General features: G+C 39.5%; 3 protein-coding genes across 3 annotated transcripts; 1 reads left to right on the top strand and 2 right to left on the bottom strand.

Moving 5' to 3' along the window:
* Positions 1-1524: 1524 nt before the first annotated feature.
* On the top strand, positions 1525-5441 carry LOC108850906 (uncharacterized). Its single transcript, XM_018624362.2, has 9 exons — positions 1525-2433; positions 2501-2989; positions 3062-3211; positions 3428-3595; positions 3664-3801; positions 3944-4488; positions 4556-4640; positions 4704-5157; positions 5263-5441. Exons 1-9 carry the CDS (start codon positions 1525-1527, stop codon positions 5439-5441), a joined length of 3117 nt encoding a protein of 1038 aa, XP_018479864.2.
* A 6870-nt stretch (positions 5442-12311) lies between these two features.
* LOC130496131 (uncharacterized) lies at positions 12312-16571 on the bottom strand. Its single transcript, XM_056987944.1, has 2 exons — positions 13418-16571; positions 12312-13263 (listed from the first exon to the last, which is right to left on the bottom strand). Exon 1 carries the CDS (start codon positions 15529-15531, stop codon positions 14611-14613), a length of 921 nt encoding a protein of 306 aa, XP_056843924.1. The 5' UTR covers positions 15532-16571; the 3' UTR covers positions 12312-13263; positions 13418-14610.
* LOC130495867 (uncharacterized) lies at positions 12456-14408 on the bottom strand. Its single transcript, XM_056987433.1, has 4 exons — positions 13692-14408; positions 13418-13610; positions 12653-13263; positions 12456-12461 (listed from the first exon to the last, which is right to left on the bottom strand). Exons 1-4 carry the CDS (start codon positions 14406-14408, stop codon positions 12456-12458), a joined length of 1527 nt encoding a protein of 508 aa, XP_056843413.1.
* Positions 16572-16577: the final 6 nt, after the last annotated feature.

Raw genomic sequence — 16577 nt, 5'->3', positions numbered from 1 at the left:
GGCCTGCGCGTGAAATTTTGTTGGGCCCACAGCCTAGTATTTTCTCGAAAGCGGTTGATTTGGAAACTGAACGGTTTTTTATTCAAAACCATTACACGAGACCAAAAAAAAACTAAAGAAAGTTTCTCTGTGTTTGCCGGAGAAAGTTTACGGCAACTGAAAGTAAGGGTTACGGCAGCGGTGGCGATTGACGGTGGTTCGGTCGATTACAGAGTGGAGGAGCGATTAAATCAAGGTACAATCACTCGATTAACTTGTGCAATTTAGTCTACTGTTTAAATCTAATTGCGAGGCGGCTTCAGAAGTAACTGTTTCCGAAACTAACGAGTGAATTTTGGTCCGCAGTGTAGCGATTTGAGGAGGACGGGAAAATCAGCGGCGGTGGAGGTGAGTACCGAAATTTTCTGTGTTCTCTGAATAGTATTAAGGGTTCTTGGGTGTGTGTTTTTGGGTTGTTTTTCTTTTCGTTGTCTGTGTTCTTTGATTCAGCATTTAGGGTTCTCGTGTGTGTTGGTTTGCTATGGTTTCCATAAGCGACTGAGACATATGGAAACAGATACACTTACTATACTACAATATGTTACTATATAGTATAGTTTTGGTAGCGTTGGTTTATGGAAACGCCATTGCATCTGCCGAATGTTATTTCCATACTATATGATGCAAATACTTAGTGTAGGATGCATATTATTAATTGATGTTTGCTTTACCTTGTACTGTTGTGTTGTCTGTTGGGTTGGCTTCGTTTCCATAACTAAATTAGTAGATTTTGAAGAGAAACTGACTATAATATAATAATAAATTGTATAGTATGGGACGAAAAGTATTGTAACTATTGTTGTGCCAAGGAGTACTACGATTTATTTTTGCCTTACTATTTGATGAATATATATAGTCTAGACTGGCGATCACAATTTAGGGTTAGCGATTTCTGTTTCTGATCTATGTGATGCAACTTAAAAGTGTAGACTTTTGATCTCTGTTTGTAATATGGAACACCTAAAATTATTTATTTGCATTTACAGTATGGAAGAGTTTGGTTTATATGGAAACAGATTACCTTACTATACTATAATATGTTGCTATATAGTATAAATTTGCTAGCGTTGGTGTATGGAAACTCCATTGCGTGTGACGATTGTTATTTCCATACTATATAATGCAAATACATAGTGTAGGATGCATATTATTATTTGATGTTTACTTTACTTTGTTCTGTTGTGTTGTCTGTTGGGTTGGCTTCGTTTCCATAACTGAATTAGTAGTCTTTCAAAAGATACTGACTATACTATAATAAATAAATGTATAGTATGGGACTAAAAATTTTGTAAATATTGTTGTGCCAAGGATTACTAGGATTTATTCTTTCCTTACTATTTCATGGATATATATAGTCTAGACTGGCGATACAATTTATGGTTAGCGATTTCTGTTTCTGTTCTATTTGATGGAACTTAATAGTGTAGACTTTCGATCTCTGTTTTTAATATGCAACACCTAAAATTATTTATTTGCATTTACAGTATGGAAGAGTTTGGTTTGCCAGAGCGCTTGTTTCAGACGGGGTATGAACCCTCGGGGCGGAAAAGAATAAACAACTACTTCAATTTGCGGTGGATTGAAGTTGTAAAAGGAGCACTAACGGATGCTCAACAGGAGTTGTTGGCTGAGTCGCAGTTTCGCCAGCTAATGTTGATGGGAGGGCATACATTTTCAGTGATGTTTGCTCACCAGTTATTGTCCCGGCAGTTGGTTACGCGGAAGCTGTATGAGCTGTGGTGGTTGTTTGCAGGGAAGCCTATACGATATGGTATTGGAGAATTTGCTTTAGTGACCGGACTCAATTGTGGGTTGCCTCCAACATCTTCTCTTGGTGGACAGCAATTGGTTAAAGGGAAAAAAAAGGGTAAAGCGAAGGCAAAGCAAGTTGGTGGGGATGGAGTCATGTGGAAAACGTTGTTTGGCAGTGAGGAGACTATCACTCCGGATTGGATCATCTCCAAATTGGCACAAAAAGAAAAGTATAAAGACGAGGAAACCCGATTGCGTTTATCTCTTCTCCTTCTTGTAGAAGGTATTTTGTGCCCAACCAGTGGTTCAACCCAGCTAAGACCTGAGGTAGTAGAGATGGTTGGTGATATTGGGATGTTTCTAGAATATCCCTGGGGAAGGGAGTCTTTTTTGTTAACGGTTTCAAGCGGAAAGATAAGGTCGGCAGGACAATTGGCCCAAGACACCCTTGCCATACAAGGGTTCGCCCATGCTATGGTTCTAGTCACCGTGTGCAGTTGCCCACAAATAATTGCAGATCCACGTTTAGGGGAAGATCTGGTTTCTGATGATCTTCCGATTGAAGACATTGTTGATGGAGTATGTGCGCGGTCTGTGAAAATAAATATTGTGACTGTGCAAACCCTTGAACTAACCGGTCAGGTATGTGTTGCACACTATTTCATTTTCTCCGTTTATGTTGAGGTGCTTATTTGTCCTGTACATGCAGGCTCCGGTTCGTTCCATACTATGCGAAGGGTCCGACATCCCACCATTGACAGCTGAGAAGGACGATCTACGAGTCAATCACATGGTCTCATTGATTCGAGATAGGTTCCCGTTTGAAATCAATACCTGGCGTGGAGGTGTTAAGGCTTCTGATGCAAAGCAATCGAAAGGGGTTGGAGGATTGGGAGCGTCGAGTTCAGAAACAGTTGGGCAGCCTGCTGGGAATGCTGAGGCCGACCGGCCTGAAAACGCCAATACAGAGGGGCTTCCAGGAGTGTTTGATGTATCTACGCTCGCACGTTTGGTTGCAACCGAACTACATGCCCGCGCTTTACCCATTGTAACAAGCTTAAAAGAAGGCATATGTGGCGAAATTCAGTCCTTAAAGGATGTCCTTTTAGGCTCTTCAGTGCGTACGCAAGTTCGAGGAGATGACGTCCGCCCTGTTTCTACCCATCCTACGGTCCCTTCTGCCGTCCCCGAGACGATGGTTCGTCGCTTTTATACTATATAATAAAAATGGTATGGAATTGTTGTTTCTCACCCTAAATTACCTGTGCAGACAAGTCCTGGCGAGAGTGGTCGTTTATCACCTGGTAGTTTATCACCGGCTTTTCCTGTCGAATCTCCAGAGGATGCATCACCTGAAAGGATGTCCAGTCCGACTGAACGCGATACTGCTTGTATTGAGGATATAATTGCGGAGCTAGCTGTAAGTGCCGTGTATTTATCCTGTTTGTAGAGTCTCAACGTAGCTTGTCTCGAGTTTTGTTTCCATAGTAACGTCGATTATTGCGAGACCACATTATTTAGTCACTATTACAAACTAGAATACTATACACCGAAATAGTATAGTATAGTAACTTATTGACAGTGAACACTTATTTGAAGATCTTACCGAACTTTCTACCGTTTTTGTCATTTTCAGGCTGTTTCTGAAGCCACTGAGAATGAAGGAAATGCCGAGGCTGCCATTGGATCAGATAAGTCCTCAAATGTGGAAAGCCATCATGTAGTTTCCGATCCATCTTTGGAGATCGCTGTTGCTCAGCTTCCTATACGTGGGCCTCAATCTGCTGAGATTCCAAACGAAGAGGTAAGTTTGTTCCATACTATTTTGGGATCAATAATAGTATGGAACTTACCATTTTTTTGTCTTTGCAGACTGATTCGGAAGCCCCTGATAAAGAAGGACATAGCGAGGGTGGGACAGTAGATATGGAAAGTGATGTTATTGTTTCCGATCCAGCTTTGCAGGTCGCTTCTGATGCGCCTGAAACATCTGGGATTGGTGGAGACAATGTAAGATTAATATATTTTAATTTCATACTGTACTCGTATGGAATAATAGTATGGAACAAACTTACCTGAAACTAAGCTGTTCTTTCTTTCCACTTCTGTATTGTTAGGGGATAACTAACAATGTGAATTTACATTTTCGCAGGCATCCCAGGGTGTGTCCTCAGAACAACAACTCAACTCCGATGTGACAGACCAACCAACAACAGGCGAAGTTGGTAGCGAAAACATTATTGACGGTGAAAGGCAGAGGCGGTCAAGCAAAAGGGCTCGATGCCCGAACTCCAAATATACGCCTCCTCCACTTCCTGTCAAGAAACAGAAGGGTAAAAAAGGTGGATCCCGTGCAAAACAAGTTTCGAACAAAGTTCCAACAATGAAGGAGGAGGCTTCCTCTGCTGCTACCACCAAACCAAAACAGTCTGGTAAAGAAACGAAAATGCCAACTATTCCTGAGGAGCCTTCACCGGCTGCGACGTCACTAGCAAACCCATCGGGGTCTCTTGTTCCAGAAACAAAAAAGCCAGATATTCCTGAGGTCCCTTCAACTGTTGCGACGTCCCCTGCAAAAACATCGGGATCTTTTGTGGCAGAAACAAATGTTGGCCCTTTTGTTGGTCGATTTGCACCATGTGTGCGCCCTAATGCATTCCGTGTAGCCGGTTTTCGCACCGTTATGCAGACAGCAAGGTATCATAACATCATCCTTATTCGTACAAACCTCTAACCACTAATATTTATTATGTTTTCCGTGTAGGGAGTACGATATAGGGGAAGGTGTTACCGTTGACAATACGGTTTTCCAGTCCTTTTTTGATTCAGCACAGATGCAAACACCAAAGGTAATCTCTGTAACTATATATTTTCACCGTCTCAATTCGCCCCTTATGTTTAAATTTCTACAGGCCGCAGACATGGTGGTAACATTTATTCGAAGGCGCCTCCGTGTTGCGGGGATCACAACTTATGATTTTTTGCCAGCATCTTTTGTGGAATCCCTTCGTCTTGAATACCAGCAATTCTGTCGTGTCAAGGACATAGGCAATTTCAGCTTCTCCAATATATTCGCAAATCCAGGGTTCCCTAATATGACGTGGGATGCTAAAGTCCAAGTATTATACTTCCCATTGCAAGCGGACAGGTGGCATTGGATTGGTGTTGTCGTTGATATAGCCAACTGGAGCATTCATGTTTTAGATTGTAACCCGTCATGTCTTAGTGACGACAAGATCGTAGCCGTCTTGAATCCGATTGTCGTTCTTCTACCCCTACTTATAGGGCTTAACAGCGGGAAAGCATCGGCCGAAGGTGCAATGCCCATAAGGCGTCTTGATCTCTCATTGTTGTGTGAACAAAGAGGTACGCTACTATCCATACTATTTTACCCGCATATATAGAATAGTTTGTATTTCTGATTACTTTAGATTGGTTGCTCGTGTTGACGGATTCTAAAATATTTTGCAGAATTCTCTTGTATTGCATCGATTCTACTTATGGAACTGCATGCCAGCAATAACATCTCTCAGGCAGCACATCTTAACGCGGAGGCTCTTGCACTTGCAGCTCAGACCTATGCAGTTGAAGCTTTTGGGACATTCAACCCCAAATATTTGGTTGACTTTCCGGTTTCCCCATCCAAATAAATACTTCTAATTTAATTGTCTGTGTGCCTGTTTATTTGGACCTCCCTCTTTGTCAGTTTTTTCTTTAAACCTACTTTCTCCAAACACTCTACATTGTTGCTATGTTTATTTCATTGTCATTAACGGTATTTTGGTTTTCTTATGTGGTTTGTGTTAGTAACTTTCGTGCATCCGTTCTGATTAATTACTATGCAGTTATATGTCTGCTAAACTATTTTGCATGCAACTGTTCCGCAGACTATGCCATATAAACTATAGTATAGTATGTGGATGCCATTATTCTAAGTTTCCAGATTTCAATCCGCATTTCTATTAAATGTTCATCCTACACATGACATAGGATATTTCTGTGAATTTCGCATACCCAAATTCCAATCAGGCGATATCCCATATATATGTTGTTGTTCCTCTATCACTGAACTTTTATCAATTCCACTATACTATATCCTATTTGTAGTATCGAACATATTATGATATGGGTTTAGCCATTGGGATTTCGGTTTAGCCATGGGATTTTGGTTAAGAGATTGGGTATATAGTATTCGGTTTGTGTTTAGGGTTTACGATTTGGGTTTACGGTTTACCATATGTGTTAAAGGTTAACTATATGGGTTTAGTGCATTTGGCATTATGCTTGTTTGTTAGTTTCGGACTATACTATACGATGGTAATAGTTTATATTAAAGTAAGGTATGGTTATAGAGTTTGGGATTTTGGTTTACATATTGGGTTTATAGTATACGGTTTGGGTTTAGGGTGTAGGAGTTTAGGGTATAGGGTTTAGGGTTTAAGGTTAACTATATGGGTTTAGGGTATAGTATTTGTGTTTAGTGCATATGCTTTTTTGTTGGTTTGTTTATCTGGCACTATACTATATGTAAAGTGTAGTATAGTACGCCGAGTGGTATGGGTTTAGATTTCTGGAATTAGATTTAGAGTTTGGATTTCGGTATACGGTTTGGGTTTTGGATTGGGTTCATGGTTATGGTTAAGGGTTTACTATTTGGGGTTAGGGTTTAGTAATTGGGACTACGATTTGGGTTTAGATCATTAGGCTTTATGTTTGTTTCTTTGTCTGCGTTCATACTATATACCTCATGTAGTATAGCGGAACGTAGTATTAGGGACTACGGTTTGGGTTTAGGTTATATGGCTTTATGTTTGTTGCCTTGTCTGAGTCCATACTATATAATAAATGTAGTATAGCGCAAAGTGTGGTAACGTTATTGTGTTTCTTTACAGATAGGGTTTATAGTATGCGATTTGGGTTTAGGGTTGACTATTTGGGTTTAGGGTTTAGTATTTGGGTTTAAGCTTTACTATATGCTTTAGGGTTTAGTATTGGGTTTGGGGTTTAGTATTTGGGTATAGTGCATATGTTTTCATGCTTGTTTGTTTGTCTTTGACTATACTATAGGATGTTTACAGTATAGCATAAAGTATTGTCTGTTTATAGAATTTGGTGTTTTGGTTTAGAGATTGGGTTTATAGTATACTGTTTGGGTTTAGGGTTTAGGATTTGGGTTTAGTATTTGGGTTTAAGGTTAATTATATGGGTTTTGGGTATAGTATTTGTGTTTAGTGCATACGGCTTTTTGTTTGTTTAGCCATTGGGATTTCGGTTTAGCCATGGGATTTTGGTTAAGAGATTGGGTATATAGTATTCGGTTTGGGTTTAGGGTTTACGATTTGGGTTTACGGTTTACCATATGTGTTAAGGGTTAACTATATGGGTTTAGTGCATTTGGCTTTATGCTTGTTTGTTAGTTTCGGACTATACTATACGATGGTAATAGTTTATATTAAAGTAAGGTATGGTTATAGAGTTTGGGATTTTGGTTTACATATTGGGTTTATAGTATACGGTTTGGGTTTAGGGTGTAGGAGTTTAGGGTATAGGGTTTAGGGTTTAAGGTTAACTATATGGGTTTAGGGTATAGTATTTGTGTTTAGTGCATATGCTTTTTTGTTTGTTTGTTTATCTGGCACTATACTATATGTAAAGTGTAGTATAGTACGCCGAGTGGTATGGGTTTAGATTTCTGGAATTAGATTTAGAGTTTGGATTTCGGTATACGGTTTGGGTTTTGGATTGGGTTCATGGTTATGGTTAAGGGTTTACTATTTGGGGTTAGGGTTTAGTAATGGGGACTACGATTTGGGTTTAGATCATTAGGCTTTATGTTTGTTTCTTTGTCTGCGTCCATACTATATACCTCATGTAGTATAGCGGAACGTAGTATTAGGGACTACGGTTTGGGTTTAGGTTATATGGCTTTATGTTTGTTGCCTTGTCTGAGTCCATACTATATAATAAATGTAGTATAGCGCAAAGTGTGGTAACGTTATTGTGTTTCTTTACAGATAGGGTTTATAGTATGCGATTTGGGTATAGGGTTGACTATTTGGGTTTAGGGTTTAGTATTTGGGTTTAGGCTTTACTATATGCTTTAGGGTTTATTATTGGGTTTGGGGTTTAGTATTTGGGTATAGTGCATATGTTTTCATGCTTGTTTGTTTGTCTTTGACTATACTATAGGATGTTTACAGTATAGCATAAAGTATTGTCTGTTTTTAGAATTTGGTGTTTTGGTTTAGAGAATGGGTTTATTGTATACTGTTTGGGTTTAGGGTTTAGGATTTGGGTTTAGTATTTGGGTATAGGGTTAACTATATGGGTTTAGGGTATAGTATTTGTGTTAAGTGCATACGGCTTTTTGTTTGTTTAGCCATTGGGATTTCGGTTTAGCCATGGGATTTTGGTTAAGAGATTGGGTAGATAGTATTCGGTTTGGGTTTAGGGTTTACGATTTGGGTTTACGGTTTACCATATGTGTTAAGGGTTAACTATATGGGTTTAGTGCATTTGGCTTTATGCTTGTTTGTTAGTTTCGGACTATACTATACGATGGTAATAGTTTATATTAAAGTAAGGTATGGTTATAGAGTTTGGGATTTTGGTTTACATATTGGGTTTATAGTATACGGTTTGGGTTTAGGGTGTAGGAGTTTAGGGTATAGGGTTTAGGGTTTAAGGTTAACTATATGGGTTTAGGGTATAGTATTTGTGTTTAGTGCATATGCTTTTTTGTTTGTTTGTTTATCTGGCACTATACTATATGTAAAGTGTAGTATAGTACGCCTACTGGTATGGGTTTAGATTTCTGGAATTAGATTTAGCGTTTGGATTTCGGTATACGGTTTGGGTTTTGGATTGGGTTCATGGTTATGGTTAAGGGTTTACTATTTGGGGTTAGGGTTTAGTAATGGGGACTACGATTTGGGTTTAGATCATTAGGCTTTATGTTTGTTTCTTTGTCTGCGTCCATACTATATACCTCATGTAGTATATGGCTTTATGTTTGTTTCCTTGTCTGAGTCCATACTATATACTAAATGTAGTATAGCGCAAAGTGTGGTAACGTTATTGTGTTTCTTTACAGATAGGGTTTATAGTATGCGATTTGGGTTTAGGATTGACTATTTGGGTTTAGGGTTTAGTATTTGGGTTTACGCTTTACTATATGCTTTAGGGTTTAGTATTGGGTTTGGGGTTTAGTATTTGGGTATAGTGCATATGTTTTCATGCTTGTTTGTTTGTCTTTGACTATACTATAGGATGTTTACAGTATAGCGTAAAGTATTGTCTGTTTATAGAATTTGGTGTTTTGGTTTAGAGATTGGGTTTATAGTATACTGTTTGGGTTTAGGGTTTAGGATTTGGGTTTAGTATTTGCGTTTAGGGTTAACTATATGGGTTTAGGGTATAGTATTTGTGTTTAGTGCATACGGCTTTTTGTTTGTTTGTTTATCATACCCTATAATATATGTATAGCGTGGTATAGTACGAGGAGTGGTATGGGTTTAGAAATTGGCATTTAGATTTAGAGTTCCTATTTCGTTATATGCTTTGGGTTTGGGTTTGGGTTCAGGGTTAGGGTTTAGGGTTTAGTATTTCGGTTTAGGGTTCGGTATTTGGGACTACGATTTGGGTTTCATCATTAGGCTTTATGTTTGTTTCCTTGTCTGGGTCCATACTTTATACTGCATGTAGTATAGGGTTTCTTTAGAGATAGGGTTTATAGTATTATGTTTGGGTTTAGGGTTTACTATTTGGGTTTAGGGTTTAGTATTTGGGTTTAGGCTTCACTATATGCTTTAAGGTTTAGTATTTGGTTAGGGGTTTACTATATGGGTTTAGGGTTTAGTATTTGGGTATACTGCATATGTTTTCATGCTTCTTTGTTTGTCTGTGACTATACTATAGGATGTTTATAGTATAGCGTAACGTATGGTATGTTTATAGAGTTTGGTATTTAGGGTTTAGCCCTTGTCTGAGTCCATACTATATACTGAATGTAGTATAGCCCAAAGTGTGGTCACGTTATTGTGTTTCTTTACAGATAGGGTTTATAGTATGCGGTTTGGGTTTAGGGTTGACTATTTGGGATTAGGGTTTACTTTTTGTATTTAGGCTTTACTATAAGCTTTAGGGTTTACTATAGGGTTTGGGGTTTAGGTTTAGTATTTCGGTATAGCGCATATGTTTTCATGCTTGTTTGTGTGTCGTTGACTATACTATAGGATGTTTACAGTATAGCATAAAATCATGTATGTTTATAGAGTTTGGTGTTTTGGTTTAGAGATTGGGTTTATAGTATACGGTTTGGGTTTAGGGTTTAGGATTTGGGTTTAGGATTTGTGTTTAGGGTTAACTATATGGGTTTAGGGTATAGTATTTGTGTTTAGTGCATACGGCTTTTTGTTTGTTTGTTTATCTTACCCTATACTATATGTATAGCGTATTATAGTACGAGGAGTGGTATGGGTTTAGAATTTGGGATTTAGATTTAGAGTTCGTATTTAGGTATATGGTTTGGGTTTGGGTTAGGGTTCAGGGTTAGGGTTTAGGGTTTAGTATTTCGGTTAAGGGTTCGGTATTTGGGACTACGATTTCGGTTTAGATCGTTAGGCTTTATGTTTGTTTCCTTGTCTGTGTCCATACTATATACTGCATGTAGTATAGGGTTTCTTTAGAGATAGGGTTTATAGTATGCTATTTGGGTTTAGTGTTTACTATTTCGGGTAAGGGTTTAGTATTTGGGTTTAGGCTTTACTATATGCTTTAGGTTTTAGTATTGGGTTAGGGGTTTACTATATGGGTTTAGTGTTTAGTATTTGGGTATACTGCATATGTTTTCATTTTTCTTTGTTTATGTAAGACTATACTATAGGATGTTTATAGTATAGCTTAACGTTTGGTATGTTTATAGAGTTTGGTATTTCGGGTTTAGTATTTTGTTTATCTTACACTATACTATATGTATACCGGGGTATAGTACGAGGCCTGGTATGGGTTTAGAATTCCGGATTTAGATTTAGAGTTCGAATTTTGGTATATGGTTTGGGTTTGGGGTTATGGTTAGGGTTTAGGGTTTAGTATTTGGGTTTAGGGTTCCGTATTTTGGACTACGATTTGGGCTTAGATCATTAGGCTTTATGTTTGTTTCCTTGTCTGGATCCATACTATATACTGCATGTAGTATAGCGCACAGTAGTATTTGGGACTACGGTTTCGGTTTAGGTCATATGGCTTTATTTGTGTTTCCTTTTCTTCGTCCATACCATATAATGCGTGTAGTATAGCGTATAGTATGGTGTGGTTATTGTGTTCCTTTAGATATAGGGTTTATATTATTCGGTTAGGGTTTAGATTTAGATTTCGCAATTTGGTATACGGTTTGGGTTTCAGTTTGGGTTAAGGGTTTAGGTATAGGGCTTAGTATTTGGGTTTAGGGTTTCGTAACTGGGACTGTGTCCATACTATATACAGCGTGTAGTATAGCGCAAAGTATGATATGGTTATTGTGTTTCTTTAGAGATAGGGTTTATAGTATGCGGTAAGGGTTTAAAGTTTAGTATTTAGGTTTACGCTTTACAATATGGTTTACGGTTTAGTATTGGGTATGGGATTTACTATATGGGTTAGGGTTTAGTTATTGGGTTTAGTGCTTATGTTTTCATCCTTGTTTGTTTGGCTGTGACTATACTATAGTACGTGTATATTATAGCCTAATGTATTATATGTGTATATAAGTTGGTTTTTTGGTTTACAGATTGGGTTTATAGTATACGGTTTGGGTTTAGGGTATAGGATTTGGGTATATGATTTGGGTTTAGGGTTAACTATATGGGTTAAGGGTATACTATTTGTGTTTTGTGGATATGGCTTTTTGTTTGTTTGTTTATCTGACACTATACTATATGACAAGTGTAGTATAGTACGCCGAGTGGTGAGGGTTTTTAATTTGCTACATCACTCTGGTCCTCCTCTGTTATAAAGGCATACTATATCACAAATCATTTAATGTGTTGTATTAACTTTATCATTTGATACTTGTGCCGTTTTTATCTCCCTACTCGGACTCATATTTTTTTACCATACTATATGAAAGATAGTTTAGTCTTTCCGTATCTATGTCTTCCGTTTGGATAAAGGCAAAAGATTAACGGGAATAAGGGCTTTTCGTTTATCTTACACAAAAGTGGAAGGTTACATTGTGGCGACCATATATACAAACAGCACCGACAACCTATTAACAGATACTTAAACTACCAACTTATGGAATGCTCTAAAATACTTGTGTATGCTGCAAACAGGTTTGGTATACACTAGTATTTTAGAAGCTTGAAAACACCATAGCTGCTTCCGTAACATCACCCCATCTTCGCAGATGCGTGGAAACCTTATTTCGCCAAGGCAACAAAAACTTCATTCCTGCCCCCCTTCCACAAGCCCCCTCTTATAATAGAGTTTTTTTTTATATCGCACCACGGCAGGAGGCTCTGTTATGGCCTTCTTTCCTGCATCGTGTGCATCTCCTGCAACCGTTACGTCCTGCGTGCTGTTCAACAATTGAAAATGTGGAGGTTGTGAGAAACAATATTCAGACTGTTTATCAGAATATTATAGTATAGTCAGTTGCTGTGCGAACATAAAGCCAAACATAGAACCTAAGCCTACACAACACACACCACAATCCTTAAAGCTAAAGAAAAGATTAAATATTGAAAGGCTACCGAGACTATGTATTTGTATCTCATAATATGGACATAATAATCTCAGTCAATCATGGCATTTCAGTGGCATGAAACTATACTATATGGTTATGTGAAAAAGTATAGTGAGGTTTAAATATGGAAATCAATACCTTGTCTTCACCTCGCGACAGAATGCGCACCTTTCGTGGCCTCCCCGGTGGTCTCTTCACCGCAGGCGGTAGGAGATCGCCGTGATACTCTCCTCCTACTTCTTTTCCCCCCACAGATGGTATTGGGTAAATCTTTGCCTCATACGCGCTATGCCACGTGTCCGCAAAGTACGCAGCTGCAACCAATGACTCGGTTGGGATGTTGGCTCTTCCAGCTGCCGCCACTGCATGGCGACATGGAATTCGTAACTGCTCATATGCATTGCATGAACATGTTCCAGCTAAGAGGTTGACCAAGAAACACTCTCCAGTTTGTGCCTTCACTTGAAACTCGGTTTCGCTAATACCACATACAGCCAACGCTGTCGATGCCTCAAAGTTGACTTCCACTTGGCGTTGCACCATCGGCGTTAGTGCCCCCTTATGCTCCATAGCTTTTGCACGGCGAAGTGCAAACCAACTCATGATAGTAGTACGTATGTACTCACACATGGAGATGAGGGGGTACTCTCTGGCTTCTTTCAACACTGAATTCCATGATTCTGCAATATTTGAGTCCATTATATTGAACCTTTCTCCTTGAAAATGAGCGCGTGTCCAATGAGTGAAACCTGGACACAGGAATGAAGAGTATTTGTTACTATACTATCATATTAATATATATAGTATAGTAAACAACAACTACATTTTACCCGCATAACATCAGTAACTATTCAATTAGTATACACAACTACGCGAGTTTAATATATAAGAGGTACTGCATACCTATGTCAACCAAGTACCCTGCACACCCTGGGCTGGCACGTTGAATATCAAGAAACTTCTTATTGAATCCTTCCACAGTATACGCTCTTGCTGCAGCCGACATAAGAGAGGCTAGTCTTTTAGATTTAAAACGGGCCTTGATGTTCCTCCACAAGTGAACTGTGCAAGCCGCATGTGATGCAGAGGGGAACACCTACATAACAATTTCACTAATATTTAGACTATACTATATATATTATTAACATAGACAGTCGACCTGATTTATATTGCTCACCTTGTTTATTGCAGAGTAGATGCTACCGTGGCGGTCAGATATGAAAACCAACTCGTCTGAATTGTCAACAAAGGTTCTAAGCTGCATCATGAACCATTCCCATGATTCATCGTTCTCACTATCCATCACCGCGTAAGCAAGAGGAAAGATTTGATAATTTCCGTCTTGTGCGCAAGCGGACATTAAACATCCTCCGTACTTCCCTTTCAGACTTGTTCCATCAATGATAATTACTTTTCTCATGTAGCGGTAGCCTTTGATGGATGCCCCAAATGCTATGAAGGCATACTTAAAAAGAACACCTCCATCGTCACTCTCTGTCTTTTCTATGACGCAGAGGGAGCCAGGATTTGTCGTTAATAGCAGGCCCATGTATGCAGGCATCAGTGCGTAGCTTCCGGCCATAGATCCTAACACACTTTCCATAGCAATTTCACGTGCCCTCCAAGATTTCCAGTATGAAACATTGACGTTGTAGTCGTCCAGCATAATCTTTCTTATGGTTTCTGGTGTTGGTCCTCGCTTGATTCCGATGAATCGGGATTGTATGAGCTCCCCAATCACTTGTGTTGTTGCCAACTTGTGGTAGTTCCTCCTCGCATCAACCGAGCAGCAGTGCCTGAAAGTTGCTTGCCTTATCTGAAAATTCCCTGTTCCATCGATCCGTGCAGCGTACACTCTCCAAGGACAGTCTATGGCGACGCAAATTAGAACCATAAAGGCGGGGGTTGAGCGCTTTGTCTTGAAGTGGAACTTCCGGTTAATGGCATGAATTGCAATCTTAATTTTGCAGTCATTCTTTGATTTGAACACCTGTCCCACAAACAGATTGTCCCCTTCATATGGGACAGCTTCTAAAGCTTCAACCAACCCTACAGATGATCACATATTGAACGTCAGTTTACGTTCTATACCATATTTACTTATAGTATAGTCTTTCAAATATCTTACCAATTTCGTCGGTGCTTTCTATAACCGGTGGGGCATCACGTCCAAAGAGCACCGGCTCAGAGCTTTCGTCATTAAGCAGGTCATGCAAAGAGTCTTGGAATCGTGTCCACGTGTATAGGCTACTTGGTTGAGCTGCAACCGGAGTGGTTGTAAGAAGAGGTTGTGCTATGGGCTCAGGTTCTGCTTGGCAAGGTTCCTCCATCTTGATATCTCCCTGTGGTGGCGCGCGGGGATCCTCAAACAAGCGACGACGCACCGTACGACTGCTCTCACCATTTCCCCCGAATACACCTTTGTTTGTTGACATTTGTGGTTGAAGGAGTTTATCAGCAGCTTCCCATTTGTCAGGTTCTGTAGCAATACCTTTTCCTTTCCCTCGATAAGTAGCTTCGTGTGGAGGACTCGCAAGCCGTATCAGCGGGTCGCGTATTACTATTCCATTTCTGTTGTATGGAATAGTCTGTTTAGGCTGCACACCGAAACTTCCACCCACGTCATTCTGGATGGGAGGACATGTCAGAGGTGTTTCGGATATCGCAAACTCGAGCCAGTCTTCCTCAAACCCTTCATCGGATTCACTGTCCTCATCATCTTCGTTTCTCAGCAGGGTTTGATCTGTTACATTCGCATAGTGGGGTCTTCGATGGTTTGTTGGGATACCATCGATCACCTCTGAGATAGTAACACACAAGTTAACTTCCTCGATTTTGCGCCTCATTTGGACAAAAACCTCGACCTCATGATCGTCAGATATGAACTGTGGTGTTGAACCATCCCCATCGTCTATCTCCATCCATGAAGGATATTGGTATGAGAGCTTGAGTGTTACGTTCTTTGCGCGGATGTTCAGGGTTTCCTTCACCAGGTTCACCAAGTCTTCGTATTCCATTAGAGGGTTCACGGTAATGGTATTTCTTTCATCCTCTATCAGAGTATCAAAAATCCATTTTCCGTCTTCCTCTCGGACCCATGTTCCCGTTATCACCGTACAGTCGTCCTGCTCAGTCAGCTGCAACGAAAAGGCAGATGACACTTGTTCATCAGTTTGCTATTCTATTGATCAGGCCTATATAGTCTAGTATAACGATTATAGATTTTCTTGTTAACTGCCGACTTATCTGTTTTAACAGTTTCTCTATCACTTCTATTTTTTCACAAACCACACAACTATAAGTCGGATATGAAGGACCTATCATTAAGAACTTAAATACTTAACCTAACCTATCATATATCCATCCCAACAACAACAATGAACGGTAATAAATAGCTTTAAAGTCGGTACTCCATACCTGATCGTTGTCTCGTAGTGCTTTAACTCTTGAGAAATCGTCATCTTCAGACATCTTTTCTTTCTCTTTACTATTTTCACAGTGAAACAGTATAGATAAGAAGCTATTAAATGGGTCTCGGTTTAATAAAAGCGACACAGTTGTTAAGAGCGGGAATTTGCGATTTTGAATATAATTAGCGTTTGGTTAGGATATTGATTAGACAGACTATACTATCGATAGGTTTGGTACAAGCAATTGAGCACATGTTTTTTTCTCACGTTTGTTGGTCACGCGTACGCGCTTGGAGGGGTTGTTTCGGCAAGCTTCGCCCAAACCTGTCTCTTCAATGGGCCGGTCCTGTAGCATGGTTAGATTCTTGAGTTTCTTGGCCCTTATGAATATACAGCAAATTCCCCCTTGATTAAAAGATTGCAGTTTTTTATTTTCCCGCGCCTTTTTCTTCATCTTCCCGGTTAAATCCCCTACGACGCCGTTTTGTAAATATAAAAATCTACGGTTCACATGGAAAACAGCAATCCAACGGTGCCTATGTTAAAACTAAAACCACGCAGACTAATGTTAACAAACCGTAGGATTAAAATACAATCGCACGGCTCTAATGATATTGTCACAGAAGCTAGCTAATAAATCAAAACCACGCGGA

Source organism: Raphanus sativus, chromosome 6 (genome assembly GCF_000801105.2).
Source record: "Raphanus sativus cultivar WK10039 chromosome 6, ASM80110v3, whole genome shotgun sequence".
Taxonomy (NCBI): Eukaryota; Viridiplantae; Streptophyta; class Magnoliopsida; order Brassicales; family Brassicaceae; genus Raphanus; species Raphanus sativus.
This window is presented reverse-complemented; position numbering and strand designations above follow the sequence as displayed.

Bases quoted from the DNA above. Each gene is read 5' to 3' on its own strand.
- LOC108850906 (XM_018624362.2), top strand. From the start codon at position 1,525: ATGGAAGAGTTTGGTTTGCCAGAGCGCTTGTTTCAGACGGGGTATGAA. The intron at 3,212-3,427 runs GTAAGTGCCGTG...TGTCATTTTCAG, and splicing joins ATATAATTGCGGAGCTAGCT to GCTGTTTCTGAAGCCACTGA. The intron at 3,596-3,663 runs GTAAGTTTGTTC...TTGTCTTTGCAG, and splicing joins CTGAGATTCCAAACGAAGAG to ACTGATTCGGAAGCCCCTGA.
- LOC130495867 (XM_056987433.1), bottom strand. From the start codon at position 14,408: ATGGTTCTAATTTGCGTCGCCATAGACTGTCCTTGGAGAGTGTACGCT. The intron at 13,611-13,691 runs GTGAGCAATATA...ATTGTTATGTAG, and splicing joins TCTACTCTGCAATAAACAAG to GTGTTCCCCTCTGCATCACA. The intron at 13,264-13,417 runs GTATGCAGTACC...TCCTGTGTCCAG, and splicing joins AGGGTACTTGGTTGACATAG to GTTTCACTCATTGGACACGC.
- LOC130496131 (XM_056987944.1), bottom strand. From the start codon at position 15,531: ATGGAATACGAAGACTTGGTGAACCTGGTGAAGGAAACCCTGAACATC.